Source organism: Bufo bufo, chromosome 3 (genome assembly GCF_905171765.1).
Source record: "Bufo bufo chromosome 3, aBufBuf1.1, whole genome shotgun sequence".
NCBI classification, from domain to species: Eukaryota; Metazoa; Chordata; class Amphibia; order Anura; family Bufonidae; genus Bufo; species Bufo bufo.
Window position 1 is genome coordinate 43,775,145 of NC_053391.1, and position 26,271 is coordinate 43,801,415.

At 48.6% G+C, this 26,271-nt stretch overlaps 1 protein-coding gene across 1 annotated transcript in view; it reads left to right on the top strand.

Annotated features, from left to right (window-relative positions):
- The first annotated feature begins 11,304 nt into the window (after positions 1-11,304).
- LOC120994518 (trifunctional purine biosynthetic protein adenosine-3-like) overlaps positions 11,305-26,271 on the top strand; it is a 52,761-nt gene continuing 37,794 nt past the window's right edge. Inside the window, exons 1-5 of the mRNA XM_040423154.1 lie at positions 11,305-11,503; positions 14,087-14,237; positions 17,647-17,742; positions 18,881-19,055; positions 21,573-21,684. Of these exons, the coding sequence (XP_040279088.1) occupies positions 14,093-14,237; positions 17,647-17,742; positions 18,881-19,055; positions 21,573-21,684 (528 nt within the window). The 5' untranslated portion in view covers positions 11,305-11,503; positions 14,087-14,092. The remainder of the gene's footprint in view (positions 11,504-14,086; positions 14,238-17,646; positions 17,743-18,880; positions 19,056-21,572; positions 21,685-26,271) is intronic.

Below are 26,271 nucleotides of genomic sequence, written 5' to 3' on the forward strand. Positions count from 1 at the left end.
TGCTCCGCTGTGTACTGGTGCTTATTCTGACACTAGGGCTGGGTTCACATCCCATTTTTGCCATCCAATTAATGCATACCAAAAATATGTGCGTTAACAGATGCCTCAGACTAATGCCATACAGTGGCGTCCGATCACCATACAGTTCTATGGTAGAATTTTTTTTTACTTTAACGTATGCATTTTTTTAATGGACTCTGCAGGATACAAAACGTGGAGTGCTGCACATCTGTATACATCAAACCGATAGGAAATACAATTTTTCTAGGCTCCAGCAGGGCACATTTTTGAGAGTTTCCCTTTAAGACGCATAAAAATGGCCCCTGATTAAAATACATATTTTTTGTGGGATTTTTTGCCAATGATCCCCCTCTGGTATGTCACTGTCCATGTTGTGGGACTATTTGTGCACTCATAGATTGTATTTGGTGGCTGCAAATATGACCTGAAGGTATTTCAAGTCTATTCAAGTCAATGGGCGCGATGCGAACTCGTAGAAAATTTGATCACAAATGCGCGTTCGCAAATCTCCCGCCTGATGTTCGTCCATCACTATTGCAGACCCATTCAAGTGAATGGGTCCGCATCCGTGATGCGGAGTGCACACGGGCCGCAATACGGGCACACAATATTCGTGTGCAAGAGGCCTAAGGCTAGTTTCATACTAGCGGCAGGGGACTCTGGCAGGTGAGCAGCCTGTCGGATCCGTCCTGCCGCTGGTTCATATGTGCCCCCGGACTGCTGCTCCGTCCCCATTGACTATAGTTACGGCGGCGGCATGGCGAGAGGCAGCCGGACTAAAAAGTGCGGCAGTCCGGGGGCACACGTGAACCAGCGGCAGGACGGATCCGACAGGCTGCTTACGCGCCGGAACAGCCTGCCACTAGTGTGAAAGTACCCTAAATCCTAGGTGCTGCCGAGGACGAGGAGGAAAGGGCTACATACTGTTATGAATTTAGGAGTTGGGAAGAATTAAAGGTGTCTGCACAGGTTCTCTAGGAGGAGGAACTAAGCACTAAGAGGAGGAAGGGAGCAGAGAAGCTACTGAGCATGTCAGTCCACTGCTGAGTGCAGGAGAAGGTGGACCAGCAGGATAAACAGCAGGGGGTGCTGCCAGAGACTAACGTTTCATTTCATGGATATTGTAAGGCTAGTTTCACACTCACATTAAAGAGATCAGGCATTGCTGGACATTACCTGAATGTCCACAGGCCTCTATCTATAATGGGGTCTAGTGGAGATCCAGTCGCAACCTGGCTTTGGTTCCGAGGTACTAGTCTGAACTGAAGCAGAGTTCGGTTTCAAGTTTTAAAGTGGTTTTCCACTTTAAAAGTTATTAAACTATGTCACGTGCAACTTCGAGAATAACTAACTTCAGCTCATTGGAGCCCATACATTCTAATACTGTACGGAGACAAATCTCTTTTGAACGAAGCGACTTCGGATGAAGCATCATTATAAAAAAATGTTGTGCAACTTTTTTTGCCAGACCCTTAAAGGTGTGTATACACGGTAAGTCCACTCGCACGCACCCGATGAGATCCAATTTCCGCACACTTTTTTTCCAGTGCAAGTAAAGAAGTTTGCGAAAACCGCATTCACTGGATTTTTACCATTGAAATCCTCATCAAATCCAGAAGGCGTGAATTGGGCTGAGGAGAGGGTAGCACGCTGGCACAAAGAGTATGGCTGCCTTTTTTTTTTTTGGCTACAGAGACTCATCAAAAACGTCTCAGTGTGAACCTCAAGAAAGTGACCGGTTGCAAAACAAGGACATCCGAGCAGCAATTATTATAAAAAAATAAAATAAAAGACACTCCTGTAACGGATCACCTTCCGTTAATGGACGCTTCCTAGCTTGCGCCGAGGACCACAAGCTCCGCACTGGACACCACAACCACCGCAGACTCCACAACCGCCGTAGCTTAACTGGAGCCGCGCCGTATTCCTTCCTCCCTGAATGAACCTCCAGCATTCAGGACCGTGTAGGAAAGATCTCTCCTCCAGGAGAGGGTATCAGGGACAAGAAGAAAGAGATTAAAGCTCCAGGGAATATGCAGAGCATAGCAATCCCCAGCGTGATACAGCAATTCCCTCCAATAACGAGACGAGGCTCCGTTTTGAAGGGTTAAAAAAACATGAACACTTTATTGAGGGCTACCCGCCCGTATTTATGCAGGTCCCCATCTGGTGTACACGCCCCTAGGGGACCAGAAGGAAGACTGTGACACAGGACAGATACGTAGCACTCAGGATACACAGACACAACACATCCCCACAATGCATCATGGTTTCCTCCTCTCTGCCCTGGAGACACCCGAAGAGCAATTCAATTATCTCTCAGGACAAAGGGAAATCACCAATACACATGTGGGAACAACAGGACAGGAATCACCACCCAAACACACAATGTCACACCCTCACAGCAAACACAGACATTTAACCTATTCCCAGATAGCTCAAGTCTGAGTGCATATCATTAGGTGAATGGCACTCAGAATACACAAATACAATAAAATTAGCTATCTGGGTACCCTCACATAACAAAATACCATTCCAAAGACAGCTGTGCAGCCGGTCTGTCTTCTCCTTTAAAGTTAGTATGGGCCATAATCCTGAGGCAAGAGGCTGGTAAACAGGCCTCTCCAAAACCCAGTGGCGAGGTTGGTTTCGCCACACATCTCCCCCTCCCAGGGAAGACTAACCAGATACCTGACCTCACGGTCAGTACCTGAGTTAGTCTGGCAGTCCAACCACAACCCAATATGGGACCTGTTGAATCTTGGGGCCTGGCTCTGTTCTGTATGTCCCCAGCTGTTGAGTGGGCATCTGCTACTCCTTGCTTCCTTGTTGCTCTCTAGCTTGGAGCTGTAGGTACTTGGTGGGCAGAGGCCGACTGCGCTCTGCCCCGATGCCAGCTCTTCTGCTGGGGTAGCCTGTGGGAAGTCCGGCTCTGGAGAAGAGGATAGGGGAGGGCAGAGGCCGACTGCGCTCTGACCAGATGCCAGCTCTTCCGCTGAGGTAGTCTGTGGAAATTCAGCCTCTGGAGAAGAGGATAGGGGAGGGCAGAGGCCGACTGCGCTCTGCCCAGATGCCAGCTCTGCCGCTGGGGTAGCCTGTGGAAAGTCAGCCTCTGGAGAAGAGGATAGGGGAGGGCAGAGGCCGACTGCGCTCTGTCCAGATGCCAGCTCTGCCACTGGGGTAGCCTGTGGAAAGTCAGCCTCTGGAGAAGAGGATAGGGGAGGGCAGAGGCCGACTGCTCTCTGCCAAGATGCCAGCGCTTCCGCTGGGGTAGCCTGTGGAAAGTCAGCCTCTGGAAAAGAGGATAGAGGAGGGCAGAGGCCGACTGCGCTCTGCCCAGATGCCAGCTCTGCCACTGGGGTAGCCTGTGGAAAGTCAGCCTCTGGAGAAGAGGATAGTGGAGGGCAGAGGCCGACTGCGCCCTGCCCAGATGCCAGCTCTTCCGCTGGGATGTGGTCATGGAATCCTATCCCCAGGACCTTGTTGCAGATTGGCTGTGAAGAGGAGGAATCGCTTACCTCCTCCTCCTCCTGGCATTCCTGCGGGGTTGGTGGGGGATCTGTACGGGCCGTCCAGTATCCCAGTAGGGCTGGTGCAGAGATTGCAGTCCCATCTGCACCATTGGAGTTAGGGGTGCTGTCCCCCTGTGGTTGGGAGGGAGACCGGTTGTCTCCTCTCCCTTCAAAGTACACTGCCGCTGGGGCATGGAGACGATGATCTCCTCTCCCTGCAAAGCATACTGCCGCTGGGGAGCAGGACCAATTGTCCCTACTCCCTGAAACTCCAGCTGCCGTTGGGGATCTGGGCCGACTGCCCAGCATCCCTGTAGGGCCGGTGGAGAGATCTCAGTCCCATCTCCACCTGCCATATGGGTTTCCCCCCAAGACCAGTCTATGAGGTCCCCTACCTCTGTAGCTGGTACTGAAGCAGGGGATACTTCAGTCGGGTCCTCCCAGTACACCTCCACAATATCCTCCCATCTGAAGGGCTCTGGACCTGGGTCTGACACTCTGCTCTCTCGCTGAGCCCTCTCAATGGAGTGGAAGAGATCTCGGTAGTCCTGCTCCAGTTCCCACTCCAGGGTTGCTAGGTGAGCCAGGTCTTTCTCTACCTCGTGGGGGTCCTCCCAATCCAGCCTAGCCTCCCTCTCGTAGAAAATGTTCTGAAGTCTGGACTGTGCAGGGCTCCCGAAGTCAGGCTCTGCAAAGGACTCCCATAACAAGCCAGGACCATAAAACTCCTGTCCCTCTGGCTTGTCATGCTCAGCTGCCCAGGGGGAATGTTGAATGACATGCCACCTTAGGTCCTGAGAAGCGTCCTCTAGCCAAAGCTCCTTACATACCAGGCTCTGGAGCTCTGTTACCCAGTCATCCAGGGGCTGCTCTCCCAAGAGACCCATCCGCATCGCCACACGCTTCTGTAGTTGCTGCTCATAACTGGGGAGACTCTCACCTCGCCGCCGCTGGGCATTTTCCAGGGCATCATACCAGACTTCCTTTCTGTCTGCATCTCTGTAGTCTGCGGCTGCCTCCTCCTCCTCGTCATAGAACGCTGTCCGAAGACTAGTTGATTCCATCCTGCTGCTGTTTTAGCCAGGGGCGCTGTACGGATATTAGCGTTGCCCTCAATATACTCCACGAACGGTGTCTCCGAGCTGCTTCTCCTCACCCTAGGACGCCATCCCACTGCTTGCCACCAAATGTAACGGATCACCTTCCGTTAATGGACGCTTCCTAGCTTGCGCCGAGGACCACAAGCACCGCACTGGACACCACAACCACCGCAGACTCCACAACCGCCGTAGCTTAACTGAAGCCGCGCCGTCTTCCTTCCACCCTGAATGAACCTCCAGCATTCAGGACCGTGTGGGAAAGATCTCTCCTCCAGGAGAGGGTATCAGGGACAAGAAGAAAGAGATTAAGGCTGCGTTCACACGGGCGAGATTTCCGCGCGGGTGCAATGCGGTAGGTGAACGCATTGCACCCGCACTGAATCCGGACCAATTCATTTCAATGGGGCTGTTCAGATGAGCGATGATTTTCACGCATCACTTGTGCGTTGCGTGAAAATCGCACCATGCTCTATATTCTGCGTTTTTCACGCAACGCAGGCCCCATAGAAGTGAATGAGGTTGCGTGAAAATCGCAAGCATCCGCAAGCAAGTGCGGATGCGGTGCGATTTTCACGCATGGTTGCTAGGTGACAGTCTATTCACTGTATTATTTCCCCTTATAACATGGTTATAAGGGAACATAATAGCATTCTGAATACAGAATGCATAGTAGGTGATCAATTGAGGGTTAAAAAAAAATAAAAAAATTAACTCACCTCCTCCGCGTAGTTCCCGGTCTCTTCTTTACTGATGAGCTGTCGGCTAAAGGACCTTTGGTGACGTCAGATCACATGCTCCAATCACATGGTCCATCACCGTGGTACCACAGTCGGTTTTTTATCACGCGCGTGCAAAAAACATTGCACCCGCGCGATAAAAACTGAACATCGGAACGCAATCGCAGTCAAAACTGACTGCAATTGCATTCCTACTCGCGCGGGTTTGCCGCAACACACCGGGACGCATCCGGACTTAATCCAGACACGCTCGTGTGAACCCAGCCTAAAGCTCCAGGGAATATGCAGAGCATAGCAATCCCCAGCGTGATACAGCAATTCCCTCCAATAACGAGACAAGGCTCCGTTTTGAAGGGTTAGAAAAACATGAACACTTTATTGAGGGCTACCCGCCCGTATTTATGCAGGTCCCCATCTGGTGTACACGCCCCTAGGGGACCAGAAGGAAGACTGTGACACAGGACAGATACGTAGCACTCAGGATACACAGACACAACACATCCCCACAATGCATCATGGTTTCCTCCTCTCTGCCCTGGAGACACCCGAAGAGCAATTCAATTATCTCTCAGGACAAAGGGAAATCACCAATACACATGTGGAGACAACAGGACAGGAATCACCACCCAAACACACAATGTCACACCCTCACAGCAAACACAGATATTTAACCTATTCCCAGATAGCTCAAGTCTGAGTGCATATCATTAGGTGAATGGCACTCAGAATACACAAATACAATAAAATTAGCTATCTGGGTACCCTCACATAACAAAATACAATTCCAAAGACAGCTGTGCGGCCGGTTTGTCTTCTCCTTTAAAGTTAGTATGGGCCATAATCCTGAGGCAAGAGGCTGGTAAACAGGCCTCTCCAAAACCCAGTGGCGAGGTTGGTTTCGCCACAACTCCCTCCAAAGCATGATGGATTCTATCCAAGTGTCTAAAACGTTCTGCCTGTTCAGTCTTCCGAGCAGCAGGTAGCGCTAGAAGCTCCCGTGCCCGCACGGCTTTGCTGTGTTTTGCAGGTCCTCCTGTGCAGAACACGTGGGTTGGTCCTGCTGTACTTCCCGGCAGTAAGTGTGCGGCTGCTGCTGTCCTGTGCAAGCTTCTGCAGAGTAGGTTGCCACATTGACACACGTCAGAGCCCAGGGATGGCGGCGCGGCGCTGCCCTGTAGTAAGGGTACTTTCACACTAGCGTTTTTCTTTTCCGGCACCGAGTTCCGTCAAAAGTGCTCAATACCGGAAAAGTACTGATCAGTTTTATCCCCATGCATTCTGAATGGAGATTAATCCGTTCAAGATGCATCAGGATGTCTTCAGTTCAGTCATTTTGACTGATCGTAGCATGCTGCGGTTTTATCTCCGGCCAAAAAAAACTGAAGACTTGCCTGAATGCCGGATCAGGCATTTTTTCCATAGGAATTTATTAGTGCCTGATTCGGCATTCAAAATACCGGAATGCCGGATCCGTCCATCCGGTCCGCGCATGGGCAGACCAAAAAAAAGGTGAAAAAAATAAATGCCCGATCCGTTTTGCCGGATGACACTGGAAAGACGGATCCGGCATTTCAATGCATTTTTCTGACTGATCAGGCATTTTTAAAGGAAACCTGTCACCGGGATTTTGTGCATAGAGCTGAGGAAATGGGTTACTAGATGGTCGCTAGCACATCCGCAATACCCAGTCCCCATAGCTCTGTGTGCTTTTATTGTGTAAAAAAAACCGATTTGATACATATGCAAATTAACCTGAGATGAGTCCTGTACGTGAGATGAGTCAGGGACAGGACTCCTCTCAGGTTAATTTGCATATGTATCAAATAGTTTTTTTTACTGAATAAAAGCACACAGAGCTATGGGGACTGGGTATTGTGGATGTCCTCAGCTCTATACACAAAATCCCGGCGACAGGTTCCCTTTAAGACTGATCAGGATCCTGATAAGTCTTACAAATGCCATCAGTTGGCATACGTTTTGCCGGATCGGAACGGAACTGCTTGCCAGATCACTCTGCCGCAAGTGTGAAAATAGCCTTTATCACGGGTGACACTGTGTAATATACATCCAGCCAGAAGAGGGCAGTGTGGCGAAGCGCCAGGAGCTAGAGATGGGAAGTTCGAATCTTTTTAATGAATCAGTTCATTCAAAAGAACCGATTCATGAATCAAATCTTCAATTCACTTGCTGAGTCGGCTGACGAGCAAGTGAACCGAAGCTCAGGAGCTGTCTGATCCTTCATAGAAGATCCCAATCAGAAGACCGATTCAGAGAAGGCCGTCAGGCAGCTCCTGGGGAACATTGATCACAGTGCTGAGAGCTGTCACAAGCCATTCTATCAAATCAGCCAATGTGATCACAAAGTGACGCGCAATCAGCGTGTTCCTGCGCAGCGCATTCTGATGAGGTGATGTCATAGCTAACATGGCTAGCAGTCAAATTTGTCCATAGTCTTCGCACTGTATGGGTGTGAATAATTTTTTCATTCTAATTATTCCAGTGCTTTAAAAGTTTGATAATATTCTATAAAAAATTGTTTATTCCTTAAAACCCTGTGTGTAAGGCCTCTTTCACACGACCGTTTTTTTTTCCGTTTTACGGGCCGTTTTTTGCGTTCCGTATACAGTCCGTATACGGTCCGTATACGGAACCATTCATTTCAATGGTTCCGCAAAAAAAACGGAATGTACTCAGTATGCATTCCGTTTCCGTATTTCCGTTCCGTTGAAAGATAGAACTTGTCCTATATTTGCCCGCAAATCACGTTCCGTGGCTCCATTAAAGTCTATGGGTCCGCAAAAAAAAACGGAATGCATACGGAAATGCATCCGTATGTCTTCCATATCCGTTCCGTTTTTTGCGGAACCATCTATTGAAAATGTTATGCCCAGCCCAATTTTTTCTATGAAAAACGGCAACGGAAACAAAAAACGGAACAACGGATCCGTTTAAAACGAACCGCAAAACACTGAAAAAGCCATACGGTCGTGTGAAAGAGGCCTAAAAAGGTGTAATTATCTACCCCACTGTAGAGGTCATGCTTATCGGAACAAAAAGATCCGTATGTCTTCCGTATCCATTCTGTTTTTGCAGAACCATCTATTGAAAATTTTATGTCAAGCCCAATTTTTTTCTATGTAATTACTGTATATGCCATACGGAAAAACGGAGCAGAAACGGAAACAAAACGGAAACAAAAAACGGAACAGCGAATCCGTGAAAAACGGACCACAAAACACTCAAAAAAAGCCATACGGTCGTGTGAAAGAGGCCTCAGTGTATTGTTCCATTTACGTTCCGTTTTTTGCATTCCGTATACAGAACCATACATTTCAATGGGTCCGCATAAAAAACGGAAGGTACTCCGTATGCCTTCCGTTTCCGTATTTCCGTTCAAAGATAGAACATGTCCTATTATTGTCCGCATAACGGACAAGGATAGTACTGTTCTATCAGGGGCGAGCTGTTCCTTTCCGCAAAATACGGAATGCACATGGACGTCATCCGTGTTTTTTGCGGACTGCAAAACACTGAAAAAGCCATACGGTCGTGTGAAAGAGGCCTCAGTGTATTGTTCCGTTTTTTGCGTTCCTTATACAGAACCATGCATTTCAATGGGTCCGCAGAAAAAACGGAAGGTACTCCTTATGCCTTCCGTTTCCGTATTTCCGTTCCGTTCAAAGATAGAACATGTCCTATTATTGTCCGCATAACGGACAAGGATAGGACTGTTCTATCAGGGGCCAGCTGTTCCGTTCCGCAAAATACGGAATGCACATGGACGTGATCTGTGTTTTTTGCGGACTGCAAAATACTGAAAAAGCCATAGGGTCGTGTGCAAGAGGCCTGACTCGGTAACGTATCTGATGACTCTCGTGCTATTTCCTCCTCACCTGCAGCCAGCTCTGCTGGTCACTTCCTGGTCTCCTGCTTCTAAGGCTGGGGGCGGGGCTTAGGCAGTTAGAGTGAAGGCCGGCCACGCCTCCTTATGACATCACACTGAGAGCTCAGTCCTTGCGTGCTCGTTCATGTGGGTAGTATCAGTCTGGCAGCCTGCGGTGTGTGTGAGGCCCCTCCCCCCGCTGGGGAACCGTCACTCAGAGAGCCGTGGGAAGTGAGCGAAGTCGTAACATGTGGCTGTCCTGCATTCTAATACAGATTTACACACAAAACCCATTCTGAGCAGAAAAACAATAATTCGCTACTATACATCCGCACAAAAGCATGCTAGCTAGTAGGCAAATGATCTGTGCTTTTCGCCTCCCCTAACATATTACCACCCCCACCGACCAGCACTGATGCAGATTTGTTTCCATTATAGCTCTACTACAGTCGTGCATACACTTAAGGCTACTTTCACACCGGCGTTTTGGCTTTCCGTTTGTGAGATCCGTTCAGGGCTCTCACACGCGGTCCAAAACGGATCAGTTTGCATTCTAATGCATTCCTGAATGGAAAAGGATCCGCTCAGAATGCATCCGTTTGCCTCCGTCCCGTCTCCATTCCGCTCTGGAGGCCGACACCAAAACGCTGCCTGCAGAGTTTCGGTGTCCGTCTGACGAAACTGAGCCAAACGGATCCGTCCTGACACACAATGTAAGTCAATGGGGACGGATCCGTTTTCTCTGACACAATAGAAAACGGATCAGTCCTCCATTGACTTTCAGTGGTGCTCAAGACGGATCCATCTTGGCTATGCTAAAGATAATACAACCGGATCCGTTCTGAACGGATGCAGACGGTTGTATTATCTGAACGGATCCGCACCAAACGCGAGTGTGAAAGTAGCCTCAGACCATGTATCTGCATAGATGCATATACAGCTCTGCTACATCTGTCTTCCCCAGTCCCCTCTAGCACTGTGGCTGACCAGCTTTCTATACAGCTCTGTTACATCTGTCTTCCCCTCCCCCACAAGCATTCAATATAGCTCTGCTACATCTGCCACTAAATAAACTTGTCCCCCTGTGTCCCTCCACTAAATAAACTTGTCCCCATTGTCCCTCCACTAAATAAAATTATCCTCCATTGTCATTGTCCTCCATTGTCCCTCCACTCTCCTCCGATCGCTCCAATGGACACCCCCTCTATGCACCGCTCGATCCAGAGTCCGCGCTGCATACAGAGCATGCGTGGCTCTGTATCAGACGCGGCAGCGAGGAAAGACGATATATGCGCATGCGCGGCAGCGTGCGTGTACTCGTCTGAATCGCCGGCTGCCTGGGTGAAAAGGGAGAGCGGTCTGCGCAAGCGGGGCCCACCATAGATGCGGCTGTGGAGCGGTGGCCGTATCTATGGGTTGCCAAATTTCAACAATGGGGTGAGAGGGAAGTGGATTTCTCTAAATGGGTGCATTATAAAAAAAATAGAAGCTATTTACAAAAATGATGTATGGCACCGGTGTAAACTTGTAAAAGACGAATACCCCTTTAACTAGTAGACTTATTCGATTCTTAGGCTAGGTCTACGCAACGACTTTTGTCGCACGACAATTTTTATAATGATAGTCTATGGTGTCGCACTGCGGCATGCTGTGACAGTCGCAAAAAATCCATTCGAAATGTTTTTTTTTTTCTGCGACTGTCGCATCGCAGTCGCAGTGCGACACCATAGACCAGGGATCAGCAACCTTCGGCACTCCAGCTGTTGTGAAACTACAACTCCCAGCATGCTGCTTTCACTTCTATGGGAGTTCAGAGAACAGCCAAGCATCATGTGCATGATGGGAGATGTAGTTTCACAACACCTGGAGTGCCGAAGGTTGCTGATCCCTGCCATAGACTGTCATTATAAAAATAGTTGTGCGACAAATGTGGCAGTGTAGTTGTGCCCTGTGTGCCGTGCGACACTCGTCGTTGTCGTGTAGCTCTAGCCTTAGACTCGGTGTACTGTGTGTGACTCACAGATCTGATTGGGGGGAGGGGCTGGCAGAAGCTGGGCTTCACACAAGACCTGCTGCCTCACACTGGCTGAGCTGCTTCAAACGGATGAATTCCTCAAGTTCAGTGAAAAGAATCGATTCAAAAGAACGATTGGTTCATGACGCGGACATCTCTGCCAGGAGCTAGTGCGGCAGTGTATAAGTGCTTCTGGTCGCACACACACGTGGGGCTGCTGTAGACAGAGCTGGGAGGTAAGACTGCATGGCTGTGTACGGTAGGACCCCTGCCATGCTGAGAGACCGTGACGTGGTGCATGAGGGGCTCCGATGTGTTCCTGACTGGAAGATATTGGCAAAAGTCTCAGCTTTTAATATCTGCTTGTATGACTAGCTAGTATAGTCAGTGGCATATCCGTTTGGTGTGATTTATATATATACTGTGCACGCGCTGCATGCATTATAGTTCGCATCTATGCTTGTGCAGAATTCTCCTTTAATGGAGGTGATTGCTATCGATGGGTGTCCTCTCTGATTGTTTTCTACGCCTGACGGTTGGTGATCTCTGATTTTATAAAGACCGTCTCGTGGTTGCAGTAGGGATTTGCTGCAATTAAGTTTTGCAAAGACCATGCATGATCCGTGGCGTCACGCAAAAAGAGATATTGTGTGGCTGACCCATGTGAACATATACTTTATGTTTTAAGGCTACTTTCACACTTGCGGCAGAGAGATCCGGCAAGCAGTTCCGTCGCCGGAAACTGCCTGCCGGATCAGGCAAAACGTATGCCAACTGATGGCATTTGTAAGACTGATCAGTCGAAAAAATGCATTGAAATGCCGGATCCATCTTTCCGGTGTCATCCGGCAAAAACGGATCCGGCATTTTTATTTTTTTTTCACCTTTTTTTTTTTTTACAGTCTGCGCATGCGCAGACCGGAAGGACGGATCCGGCATTCAGGCAAGTCTTCGGTTTTGTTTCGCCGGAGATCAAACCGTAGCATGCTGCGGTTTTCTCTTTTGCCTGATTAGTCAAAACGACTGAACTGAAGACATCCTGATGCGTCCTGAACGGATTACTCTCCATTCAGAATGCATGGGGATATGCCTGATCAGTTATTTTCCGGTATAGAGCCCTGACAACGGAACTCTATGCCGGAACAGAAAAAACGCTAGTGCGAAAGTACCCTAAGGCCTCTTTCACACGGGCGTTGCGGGAAAATGTGCGGGTGCGTTGCGGGAACACCCGCGATTTTTCCGCGCGAGTGCAAAACATTGTAATGCGTTTTGCACTCTCATGAGAAAAATCGCGCGTGTTTGGTACCCAAACCCGAACTTCTTCACAGAAGTTCGGGCTTGGGATCGGTGTTCTGTAGATTGTATTATTTTCCCTTATAACATGGTTATAAGGGAAAATAATAGCATTCTGAATACAGAATGCATAGTAAAACAGCGCTGGAGGGGTTAAAAAAATTAAAAAAAAAATTTAACTCACCTTAGTCCACTTGATCGCGAAGCCCGGCATCTCCTTCTGTCTACATCTGATCTCTGTGCAGCAACAGGACCTGTGGTGACGTCATTCCGGTCATCACATGATCCATCACCATGGTAAAAGGTCATGTGATGACCGGAGTGACGTCACCACAGGTCCTATTGCTGCACAGAGGTCAGATGTAGACAGAAGGAGATGCCGGGCTACGTGATCAAGTGGACTAAGGTGAGTTAAATTTTTTTTAAACATTTTTTAACCCCTCCAGCGATGTTTTACTATGCATTCTGTATTCAGAATGCTATTATTTTCCCTTATAGCCATGTTATAAGGGAAAATAATAATGATCGGGTCTCCATCCCGATCGTCTCCTAGCAACCGTGCGTGAAAATCGCACCGCATCCGCACTTGCTTGCGAATGCTCGCGATTTTCACGCAACCCCATTCATTTCTATGGGGCCTGCGTTACGTGAAAAAAGGAGCATGCTGCGATTTTCACGCAACGCACAAGTGATGCGTGAAAATCACCGCTCGTGTGCACAGCCCCATAGAAGTGAATGGGTCGGTATTCAGTGCGGGTGCAATGCGTTCACCTCCCGCATCGCATCTGCGCGGAATACTCGCCCGTGTGAAAGGGGCCTAACCCCTGCAGATCTCCGTAGGGTAGGAGGAGTTGATTCTTTGTGTATGGCCCGAGAGAGCGTGCTGTAATTGACAGGTTTGGGGGTGATCCCAGCTGGGGAACAAAGGGAGGGCCATGTGGCCCCCTGGGACACAAGACTGGAGTGTAGCAGTTGGGACAAGGATTGGATAAAGAATGGTAGGTCCACCAGACCATCTGATCTGGCAAATGTTGGAGGGGGGTAATTAAAAGAAGGATCAGGCTGTTGGATTTCAACATGCCGAATCCTTTTGTTCTCAGCCACCAGCAGTGTCGTCTGGCAGAAAATTCTTCTACTCTTTCTATGGAGAAGACCTGCATGCTTGGCTGTCAAAGTGTATGTGTGTATGGGGAGGGGGTGTCGGAAGGAATAGTCATAGGAGCGTTTTTGCGTATGGCCAGCTTACCAGAGGTTCTGCTCACATCACAGATTCTTCATTGGTGGATGGAGCCCTATGGTTACAGGTGGTTATCGCTCCTTATCATGAAGTAAGCAGGCTGACGTCCCCATCCCTTTGAGGCAGGGGCGCTTAGTCCCATCTGACAATGGATCGGGGGGATGTCCACGGGTTGCCCTCAATACCATGTATTTCCAGATCAAGTATGTTCGCTTATTGTCCACCTATCGCCGTCTTCCTTATGACTCCTCTGCTTTTCATTAAAGTATTTTTATTTTACATTTTTAAGGCGGACATGGCTGAAACGGTTCTTGTGATTGGTAGCGGCGCCAGAGAACACGCTTTAGCCTGGAAACTGGCACAGTCTACCCACGTCAAGCAAGTTCTTGTTGCCCCTGGAAATGCTGGCACTGCCAACAATGGGAAGATCTCAAATTCTGGTAAGAAATGTAAACCTATTTTACAGTGTTATTCCAATGCTAAATGTTCGCCTGGGCACTGGTGATGACTGATAACCCTAGTAAATCTTCAGAACCGGGGACTGGACTCCCATGGAGACAGGAGTCGTAAGCCTCCTACTCCCTGGAACTCAGTGGGAACTGTAGAAATCTGTATGCGGTGAGCTCCTCCTAGTGGCGGGAAGCAGGGCATTCAGACCAGCTGACATAAGGGAGACCTACTGTCAAACCATAACATGGCACTGTACTTTCAGTACATATCTGAGCTCTGAGACCCCCGCCGATCACTAAAACGAGGGGAGAGGAGCATTCGCTTAACGTTCTCTCTCTTCTCACTGCCGGACAGGAAGCGAGAAGAACTCAATAGAAAGTCTATGGGTCTGTCTCGATATGGGTGCTTCTCGCCTCTTGTTCTATAGATCACTGGGGGTCTCAGCGCTCAGACCCCCACCGATCTAAAGTTTTGATATTTCGCTATGAAAGTGCATCGCTAAAGCGGTCGCTAAGTTTTGGTAAAACTGCTGAGACCCCCACCAATTGCTTGAACGAGGGGAGAAAAGGGCGCATACCACACTCTCTCTCTTCGCTCCAGAAGACGGAATCGAGATGGTCTCGTAGACTTCTATTGAGCCCGTCTTCTGCATTGTGATGTGTGTGTGTGTGTGTGTGCGCAATTACTTGGTCTCCATCCTTCCCTCCTCGTGTGGATCACATGGATGATCATCTCAGAATTATGGCTTCCTGGAATTTGTCATGCTGCATCAGTGTAAATTTATGTAAGAAAGCAAATCATTACAAATCCCCCCCTCCCAGTGGGAACCATTAAAGTCGTGGCATGGTGTAATTACTCTCTGAAGGATATTTAAAGGGAACCTGTCATCAGGATTTATCCCCCCGCCCCCAAACTGTCACCGACAGGTTATCCGGCAGGGTGATGGCTTCGCAATGATGTCCTTTCATCTTAGCAATTTGGCATTAATCGGAAAAAGATGCAGGAGTCATGGGAGAGAAGCTGCCCCTCTCCTGGCTTCACTGATGTCCCACAGGCTGGGTGCATCATCACAAGTCACCTTCAGCGCATGCGCTTTGAAACAATGTGCACTGGTCTCAGCTTAAGGCTACTTTCACACCTGCGTTTAGGTGCGGATCCGTCTGGTATCTGCACAGATGGATCCGCACCTATAATGCAAACGCTTAGATCCGTTCAGAACGGATCCGTTTGCATTACCATGATCCGCACCATGATAATGCAAACGGATCCATTTTGACTTTACATTGAAAGTCAATGGGGGACGGATCCGTTTGAAAATTGAGCCATATTGTGTCAACTTCAAACGGATGCGTCCCCATTGACTAAGGCTACTTTCACACTAGTGTTCGGGTGTCCGCTTGTGAGCTCCGTTTGAAGGGGTTCACAAGAGGCCCCGAACGCATCCGTACTGCCCTAATGCATTCTGAGTGGACGCGGATCCGCTCAGAATGCATCAGTCTGGCAGCGTTCAGGTGTCCGTCTGGCCGTGCGGAGGCAAGCGGATCCGTCCAGACTTACAATGTAAGTCAATGGGGGACGGATCCGTTTGAAGATGACACCATATGGCTCAATTTTCAAACTGATCCGTCCCCCATTGACTTTCAATGTAAAGTCTGGACGGATCCGTCTGAAGCTACTTTCACACTTAAAAATTTTTCTACAATATAATGCAGACGGATCCGTTCTGAACGGATCCCAAGTCTGCATTATATGAGCGGATCCGTCTGGGCAGACATCAGACGGACCCGCTCTAAACGATAGTGTGAAAGTAGCCTTACATTGTAAGTCTGGACGGATCCGCTTGCCTCCGCACGGCCAGGTGGACACCCGAACGCTGCAAGCTGCGTTCGGGTGTCCGCCTGCTGAGCAGAGCGGAGGACAAACGGTGCCAAACTGATGCATTCTGAGTTTGTCAGGGAAAAGCCCCTCATACACATTAGTATGCCGACCCGAATGAAGTTGACTGGTTCGGTCAATAATGTTCTAATGTGTATGTGGGTCTAGAGGTTTTACAGCGTGAATTTCCGTGCAGGGCTGACTATTCCAGGCTAGAAATGATAAATCTCGTAATAACACGTAGGAGCGGACGGAGGTTTATCTGTGTTTTTGCTTGTTGTTGTGAGGGATTGGAGCACCGCCATTCTAATGACCACCTTCTATGTGCACGCCCCCCTACTCTTCGATTGACAGGGCTTGACATGTCGCCCAGGCCTGTATTCAGAAACTCCAAATATCGTCCTTATGTAGAAACGACTTGCGCCCCTTCAAAAAAAAAAAAAAATAAATAAATAAAAGTTGGTGAAGGTGGTCTTAGTAATAAATGGTCATTGGTGAGGTGTGGAACCACTAATAATGCCAAATGAGTCATATCTTGTCAACGCTGCTACGTACAAAGATAATTAAAGTATTGATTTAAAGGGGTTGTTGTACGGGTTCAGAGCTGTTTTCACTGAATCGCTTTTTTTGTATATCCGGTGACATACCGGTTTCTCCATGGGTAAAGCTAGGTGGAGGCTTCCGCCTAGCAGTGAGCCCAGTGACGTCACCGGCACTAATGGCCGGGCTTTAGCGATGCCCTAGCCTGTAAAACGTCTAGGGCAGCAGTACAGTCCGCCCATCAGAGCCGGTGACGTCGCTGGAAACACTGCTAGGTGGAAGCCTCCTCCTAGCAGTGTAAAAAAAATATATAAACAAATAGCCCTTGGCCTGCGCGACACAGCGCAGGGCAAGGGAGAGCATCGGAGCGTTAAACGCTCTGATGCTCATATCAGGGGGCTGCCTGGGTGAAAATGGGCATATGTCCGGGTTCAGAGCTGTTTTCACTGAATCGCTTTTTTTGTATATCCGGTGACATACCTGTTTCTCCATGGGTAAAGCTAGGTGGAGGCTTCCGCCTAGCAGTGAGCCCAGTGACGTCACCGGCACTAATGGCCGGGCTTTGGCGATGGCCTAGCCTGTAAAACGTCTAGGGCAGCAGTAAAGTCCGCCCATCAGAGCAGGTGACGTCGCTGGAAACACTGCTAGGTGGAAGCCTCCTCCTAGCAGTGTAAAAAAAATATAGAAACAAATAGCCCTTGGCCTGCGCGACACAGCGCAGGGCAAGGGAGAGCATCGGAGCATTAAACGATCTGATGCTCATATCAGGGGGCTGCCTGGGTGAAAATGGGCATATGTACGGGTTCAGCTCTGAACCCAGACAACCCCTTTAATCAGCTTGATCAATCCTACCTGCAATAGGCCTGGTTTTATAGGGTTGATCATGCTGACAGAGGCTGTTTGAATAAGCACCTGTTCTTGGGTGGGCTGTGTAAGAGGACCCTTACTTCTGGTCATTGATCTGCCTCTTTTCTTCTCTCGCAGACGTCCCTACCACTGATCACAACCAGCTCATCAAGTTTTGCCAAAGCAACAGCGTCTCCCTTGTGGTGGTCGGCCCAGAAGCTCCTCTGGCGGCAGGTAATGGCGTAATCTATATGACATGAACACCTCAAGGAATAAATCTTAAAGTGGTGGAAACCCAACATGTACAATTCTTTGACTTTCAAGGGAGATCGTCGAGTTGTATTTTGTAGTGGCGGCCATTTTGCAGGAGTGACTACAGGAAGTGCAGAGGTATTGGTTGTCACCTTTGAATCTGTCACTAGAAAATTTATGGTAAACGCTCAATCTGTCAGAATGTTCTGAGACGCAGGTTCAAAGATGACAGCCAGTATGGCCGCACTTCCTTCCAGAATGGCTGCCGAAACAAAGCAGAGGTGACCTACTTAAAGGGGTTGTGTCACTTCAGCAAATGGCATTTATCATGTAGAGAATGTTAATACAAGGCACTTACTAATGTGTTGTTATTATCCATATTGCCTCCTTTGCTGGCTGGATTCATTTTTCCATCACATTATACACTGCTTGTTTCCATGGTTACGCCCACCCTGAAATCCAGAAACGGTGGTCGTGCTTGCACTATAAGAAACAGCACAAGCCTATGAGCACTCCCACAGTCCCAGCCACCAGAGAGGCTGGCGCTTTTTACTATATATTGTGCAAGCACGACCACCGCTGATTGATTGCAGGGTGGTCTGTAACCATAGAAACGAGCAGTGTATAATGTGATGGAAAAATGAATCCTGCCAGCAACGGAGGCAATATGGACAATCACAATACATTAGTAAGTGTCTTGTATTAACTTTCTCTACATGATAAATGCCACTTGCTGAAGTCAGACGTTTAGGTTGGTAACAATCGGGACGCTAAAAAAAAAAAAAAAACGGCCCAGAAACGCCCATTTATGGGTGGGGTTATCATTAGCTCTGCCCGTTTTCGTCCAGGGGCAGTCCGAAGTTTGCCAGGACTGTCTCTGAAAACGAGGGGCAGTCCCTGCAAATTCGGGACGTTTGGCAGCTATGAGAGGTGGCAGTATCCCTGTCATTTCTTAGTTCTCCATCGATATGCTCTCCCACTGTTGCCCATAGCAACCAATCACAGCTCAGCTTATTTTTTTAAAAGGCAGAATTCAGAATGAAAACTGCCCTGTGATTGGTTGCTGTGGGCATCAGACGGGTTTCCTATAGACGCTGAGTAGATTTCTCTTTCGTTCCAGGTCTAGTTGATGATTTGACGGCAGCCGGAGTGAGATGTTTTGGACCCACCGCAAAGGCCGCTCAGCTGGAGGCCAGTAAAAGTTTTTCCAAGGATTTTATGATCCGGCATGGCATCCCAACCGCCAAGTACAAATCCTTCACCGATCCGAAGGAAGCCTGTGACTTTGTAAACAGGTAGCCCACTCTAATCGCTAATTATATCAAACGGGACATTCGGAGCATATCGCTAGGGGGACCCCCACCTATCTTTAGAACAGAGCCGCACTGCGCATGCGCAGCCATCCTCCATTCATTTCTATGGGAGAGCCGAGAATAGCTGTATTTCTGTGAGCCCCGTAGATGTGAGCAGAGTGGTGGCTGCCAATGTGACTTCCAAAAACAGCCGGCCAGCGATTTTCGGGACTCCAATTGAAGTGAACGGAGAGTGTCTGCGCATGTACGGTGCGTCCTCCAGCACTTTGCGGGCTCCGTTCTAAGTACAGGTGCTGATCCTAGAGGTAGGACCCTCACCTATCAAACATTGGGGGCATATCCTAGAGATGTGCCCCCAATGTTCAAGATGGGAATTACCTTTAAGATGGGAAATTGCCTTTTAAGAGGCAGTCCGTCATCCTGGTTCTGTTCTGTTAACAGATGGATCCGTTCTGCTGCCGATAGACGTCTGTTATGATAGAATGCAAAACGGAAGGCCTCTTAAAGGCTTCAGTTTTGCCTTCTGTCATAGAATTCTGTTATATTCCGTGATAAAGGAATTCCTCCACTGCCCTGAACACTGAACCCGAACCTGAAAACTTCAGGTTCGCTCATCCCTAGTCAGCAGTCATCTCCTTATCCTCAAAGGTAGGATTACAATGAAAAATAGAACTTCTGTATAGGTAATACAGGAGACCCCATTCACAATACATGTTGGGCACAGCTTACCTCCTCTCCTCCCTGCACTATGACCTCTGCATAGGTCACAGAGCACGCCCACAACATTCTCCCCTAGAAGTCAATGACCGCCTCGAGGCTACAGAATCTTGCAAAATCCCCCTCCAAGGGGCACAACCCCTTTAAAGTGAACATGTAATCAGACAGAAAATACAAATGTGATCGCACTCTGCATCCAGCATTCTGCCCTGCCTCCATGCTGGATAAGGCATTGGTGTACATTTTGGCCAAAGCGTAATAAGCCACTCACCACGTCAAGGTCGCCTCTATTGAGTGGTCCCTAACTCTTTTTCTTTTCTATGTAATCAGACAGGTTTGCTAATGGCTCCAGCCATCTTTTACTTGTCCTTAAAAACCTGTCATCTGTTTCATTAAAATGAAATATCCTACTATTCCTTTATTACTGCTAGAAGTAATGAATAAATTACCAGCAGTCTGCAATGAAGGTCCAGGTGGGTGTTAATAGTGGGTGCTGCCTGTGTCAGACTGTGCAGGGACTAGGGATCGACCGATTATCGGTTTTACCGATATTATCGGTCGATATTCAGGATTTTGAAGGTTATCGGCATCTATTTTGCCAATATACCGATAACGAATCTGGAACAAGGATGGCGCTGTTGACTGACTGATTCATTCAAATTCAACAGAAGGCGGGAGCTGGCTGCAGAATCACATAGCCGGGTCCCGACCTCTATGAGCGGTAGCTACGATCTGCGGTAGTTAACCCCTCAGGTGCCAGCACCCGCCTCCTGTATATGAATTAATGGGCGAGTTATCTTCATTGGTGACGCAGTGCACCCCCCCACCCCAGTATTAAAAACATTGGTCGCGCAGTGCTCCCCCCCACCCAACCCCCCCAGTATTAATCATTGGTGGCAGTGGCAACAGGGTCCCCTCTCCCCTCCTCATTGGTAATGCAGTGGCAGTTCCGATCGGAGCCCCAGCAGTGTAATCCTGGGGCTCCGATCGGTTACCATGGCAGCCAGGACGCTACTGAAGCTCTGGCTGCCATGGTAAGCTCCCTGCTGCTGTGTGCACAAAGCCCAGGGCAGCAGGGAGAGTGTGAGATCCTATGCACCCTAATAGAGCTCTATCAGGGTGAATAGGACAAGGGTTCTAGCCCCTAAGGGTGCTGAAAGTTAGTAACACAAACACCAAAATATTAAGTACAAATGAAAAAGAAAGATTTACAAAAAAAAGCTACACGTTAACAATAAACATGTTCATTTTCAGCAGATTTGTGTAGGAATTTTTTTGTTTTCAAAAATGAAAATGCACAGAATATCGGTATAAATTATTGGCTATCGGCCTGAAAGTTCACAGATTATCGGTATCTGCCCTAAAAAATCTATATCTGTCGATCCCTAGCAGGGACCCCCCCCCCCTTCCAACTTTTAACACTGATCTGGACCTTAATAGGCAATTTATCCATAATTTCTAGAAGGAATAATAGAGGAAAGTCAATATCTCTCCTATAAGAAAAAGTAATTGAGATGTGTGAAAAGGCTGGAGCCTAAACAGGAGCACACCACAGTTTGAAGGCCTTATGCCCACGGAGCTGCAGTCAGGCTCCTACAGGGGCAGTGGGGATCCCAGCTATGTACTGTATGCCTCAATGTTTTATATAAAGAGCAGAGTTTTTGTAGTGTGTGTGTGTGTGTTTTTTTTTTTTGTCAGTTTAAGTTGATTTTAGACACTTTTATAGACTTTTGTTAATCAGGATCTTACAGTGCATTTTTTTTTTTTTTTTTTTTTACTTAGTGCTGATTTCCGTGCCCTGGTAGTGAAAGCGAGCGGCCTCGCTGCTGGGAAGGGAGTGGTTGTGGCCGGCAGCAAGGAGGAGGCTTGTAAAGTAGTCAATGAAATCATGCAGGTTTGTTACAGTCCAGATTTTAGATTTATTTCTGTCTACGTGCACCCTTACACCCCCCCAATTAGCCTATTAAAGGGCCTGCGGCAATTTGCCTAGACCCCAGCCCTCTTTATTGTAAACCAAGCACAGCTCCATACATGGCATAGTGGCTGTACTTGGTATTGCAGCTCTATCCAATTCAAATGAATGGGACAGACCTGCAGAAAGGCCACGTGAAAACTAAACTATTAGCCTTTGCTGATGACTTACTATTATTCATCTCAAACCCACGTCAGGCTATCCCAGAGATAATGTCAGTTATAACATCATTTGGCGCTATCTCCGAATTTAAAGGGGACCTTTCATGGGTCCAAACATTGTAAGCTATCAGGATATGTAGCGCGGCGCCCAGGGATCTCACTGCACTTGGTATTATTCCTGGGCACCGCTCCGTTCGCCCGCTGTGGCCCCGGTATATTCTCCCGCTCTGTATGCTAATTGCTAGCATCGGCGCAATGGGGAGGAGACTGCCCTTTTTCTCAATGGGCGTTCCTTCTCCCTGGCTGTGAGCTGTCCAATCAAAGCGCAGAGCGTCACAGCCAGGGAGAAGGTTATTTTATTTTATTTTTTTCTCCCTGGCTGTGACGCTCTGCGCTGCGATTGGACAGCTCACAGCCAGGGAGAAGGAACGCCCATTGAGAAAAAAGGCAGTCTCCTCCCCATTGCTCCGATGCTAGCAATTAGCATACAGAGCGGGAGAATATTCCGGGGGCCACAGCGGGCGAAGGGAGTGGCGCCCAGGAATAATAGAAAGTACAGTGAGATCCCTGGGCGCCGCTCTACATATCCTGATAGTTAGTTTACAATGTTTGGACCCATGAATAGTGTTGAGCGAACTTCTGTTTTAAGTTCGACGTCTAAAGTTTGGCTTCCGGTTAGCGGAGAATCCCGATATGGATACCGAATTCCGTTGTGGTCCGTGGTAGCGGAATCAATAATGGTCGATTATTGATTCCGCTACCACGGACCACAACGGAATTCGGAATCCATATCGGGATTCTCCGCTAACCGGAAGCCGAACTTTAGACGCCGAACTTAAAACAGAAGTTCGCTCAACACTACCCATGAAAGGTCCTCTTTAAGGTCAATTATCATAAATCAGAGGCGTTTCCTATTTTTCGCACAGCCAGAAACAATTGGAGTACCTCGTTCCCCTTTCAATGGCATCTCAAGTCCATTACTTACCTAGGGATTAAATTGGCAGCTAACCCGGCCCAGCTGTATAAACTGAATTACCGTCCTCTTATTACCTCAATCATTCTTTAACCCAATCCTGGCAACATTTCACATTGTCCTTCTCTGTCCGCTGTCACCTCCTTAAAATGGTGGTCTTTTCTAAACTACCTTATCTAATTCAAACTCCCCCGCTATTGCTTCACCCATCAGACATTAAACTTCTACAGAGAACTTTTAGGCGATTCATTTGGAGCTCCTCATGGAGGAGTCGTATTAGCCTTTATAAACTACAGCAACCCCGGATATTGGGGGGGTCTTAACTTCCCTGACATATCGTTATATAACCTAGCTGCCAATTCCCTTCTGGCACTTATGCATCTACCGAAAACTACGCTGCCTTATAACATAAGAGATTTCCCTGTTCTGTGGAATACTATTCAGGCCTGGCATAAAGTAAGGAAGCTCAGTAAACTAGATGGCACACATACTTTCTTTCAACCCTTTTTGGGTCACCTGGGGTTTCCTGGGAGCCAACCTCCCAGAATGTATACCACCCTAGCCTCACAGGGATGTATTTGGATCCTTGATATGTTAGATTCAAATCATTCCGTTCTCTCTTTCACAGAAGCATCCCATCGGTTCCCGGCATTTCTTCATAACCAATTTATATATCTACAAGCCCGTAGTTTTGTTCAACGCTGTAGTATGAATAACGTTCCGGGAGACTCGAGAGGGGAGTGCTTAAATAGATTTCTTAAGAGTCAGAACTCAGACTTCCTCAACTAGTACTATCTATAGATTCCTCAGACCACTAATAGATTGGGATGTAGTAGCCACAGGTCCCAGGAATTGGATCAAAGACTTCCCAATTATGGAAGTCAAAACATTACTAGAGGCCACATTGAAAGTACATAAACATTCCCAGTTAGCAGCTACACAGATATGGCCATGATGATTTTCCATAGAGCATACATAACGCCGAGCATCAAGAACAAAATGTCTCCTGATTGTACCTATTCTTGCCCTAAATGTAATATGCCCAATACAGACCTCTACCATCATCTGTGGGGCTGCACCTGTGTTAAAGATTTATGGGAGCAAGTGCGATCCCACATATTAGCAAAGTACAATATAACCTTCACTGCTGCTTCTCAGTGGGCTATTTCCATTACGCCCCGTGACATCACCTGTGAGAGATTCCCCCCCCCCCCCCTTCCGGACAGGAAGCAGGAACTTCCCAGATCTTTAAATAGGGTTCTCCATCCTTTCTTCCTGTTTCCTGTCCTTAGGAGGGGGATGGATCTTTCCCGGATCTGTCAGGGGCTGCAGGGCCTCTAGGGTCTATCTTTCATACCTACTGGAGGTATATGATGGTGTAAGTCTCCACTAGGAGCCGCTGTGAAGTCCGGTATTTCTCTGTCCCCTTTTTCTGCCATGGGGGGATTCCTGGTAGCCACCTCGTTCCCTTTATGCCTGCAGCCGGGCAAAGTTCCGGAGGGAGGAGGAAGGCGTTGGGAGGAGTTATTGACAACTGTGTCTCATCCTCATCATCAACCTCTTGAGACACTAACTGCGGTTGACTTCTTGGCAACTGTGTCTCATCATCGTCATCATCCAGCTTGTGAAACACTAATTGCCGTTCCCCACCGTCATCTTCTTCTGACTGTGGATGCTCCAGAGTTTGGGAATCAGGGCACAAGATCTCCTCATGTCCCTCTTGAAGCGGGCTTGGCGAGAGGCCCAAATTAAGGAATGGCGATGAAAACAGCTCCTCTGAATATCCGAGTGTGGGATCACTTGTTTGCCAAGACTCTCCATGGTGGGTGGAAGGAGTATCCAGGTGAGGATTCTGTTGACCAGACTCTTTGCTACTGAGACTGGACTTTGTGGAAGATATGGTGGTGCTTAACCACCTCCGGACCGCTGTACGCACAGACGCGTCCTGGAGGTGGTTGATTCATTCATCCTGGACGCGCCGGCGCGTCCTCTCGCGAGACGCGAGATTTCCTGTGAACGCGCGCACACAGGCGCGCGCGCTCACAGGAACGGAAGGTAAGAGAGTTGATCTCCAGCCTGCCAGCGGCGATCGTTCGCTGGCAGGCTGGAGATGTGTTTTTTTTAACCCCTAACAGGTATATTAGACGCTGTTTTGATAACAGCGTCTAATATACCTGCTACCTGGTCCTCTGGTGGTCCCCTTTGTTTGGATCGACCACCAGAGGACACAGGTAGCTCAGTAAAGTAGCACCAAGCACCACTACACTACACTACACCCCCCCCCGTCACTTATTAACCCCTTATTAGCCCCTGATCACCCCATATAGACTCCCTGATTACCCCCCTGTCATTGATTACCCCCCTGTCATTGATCACCCCCCTGTCATTGATCACCCCCCTGTAAAGCTCCATTCAGACGTCCGCATGATTTTTACGGATCCACTGATAGATGGATCGGATGCGCAAAACGCATCCGGACGTCTGAATGAAGCCTTACAGGGGCGTGATCAATGACTGTGGTGATCACCCCATATAGACTCCCTGATCACCCCCCTGTCATTGATTACACCCCTGTCATTGATTACCCCCCTGTAAAGCTCTATTCAGACGTCCGCATGATTTTTACGGATGCACTGATAGATGGATCGGATCCGCAAAACGCATCCGGACGTCTGAATGAAGCCTTACAGGGGCGTGATCAATGACTGTGGTGATCACCCCATATAGACTCCCTGATCACCCCCCTGTCATTGATTACCCCCCTGTAGAGCTCCATTCAGATGTCCGCATGATTTTTACGGATGCACTGATAGATGGATCGGATCCACAAAATGCATCCGGACGTCTGAATGAAGCCTTACAGGGGCGTGATCAATGACTGTGGTGATCACCCCATATAGACTCCCTGATCACCCCCCTGTCATTGATTACCCCCCTGTAAAGCTCCATTCAGACGTCCGCATGATTTTTACGGATCCACTGATAGATGGATCGGATCCGCAAAACGCATCCGGACGTCTGAATGAAGCCTTACAGGGGCATGATCAATGACTGTGGTTATCACCCCATATAGACTCCCTGATCACCCCCCTGTCATTGATCAACCCCCTGTCATTGATCACCCCCCCCCCTGTCATTGATCACCCCCCCCCCCCTGTCATTGATCACCCCCCCCCCCCTGTCATTGATCACCCCCCCCCCCTGTCATTGATCACCCCCCCCCCCTGTCATTGATCACCCCCCCCCCCTGTCATTGATCACCCCCCCCCCTGTCATTGATCACCCCCCCTGTCATTGATCACCCCCCCTGTCATTGATCACCCCCCCTGTCATTGATCACCCCCCTGTCATTGATCACCCCCCCTGTCATTGATC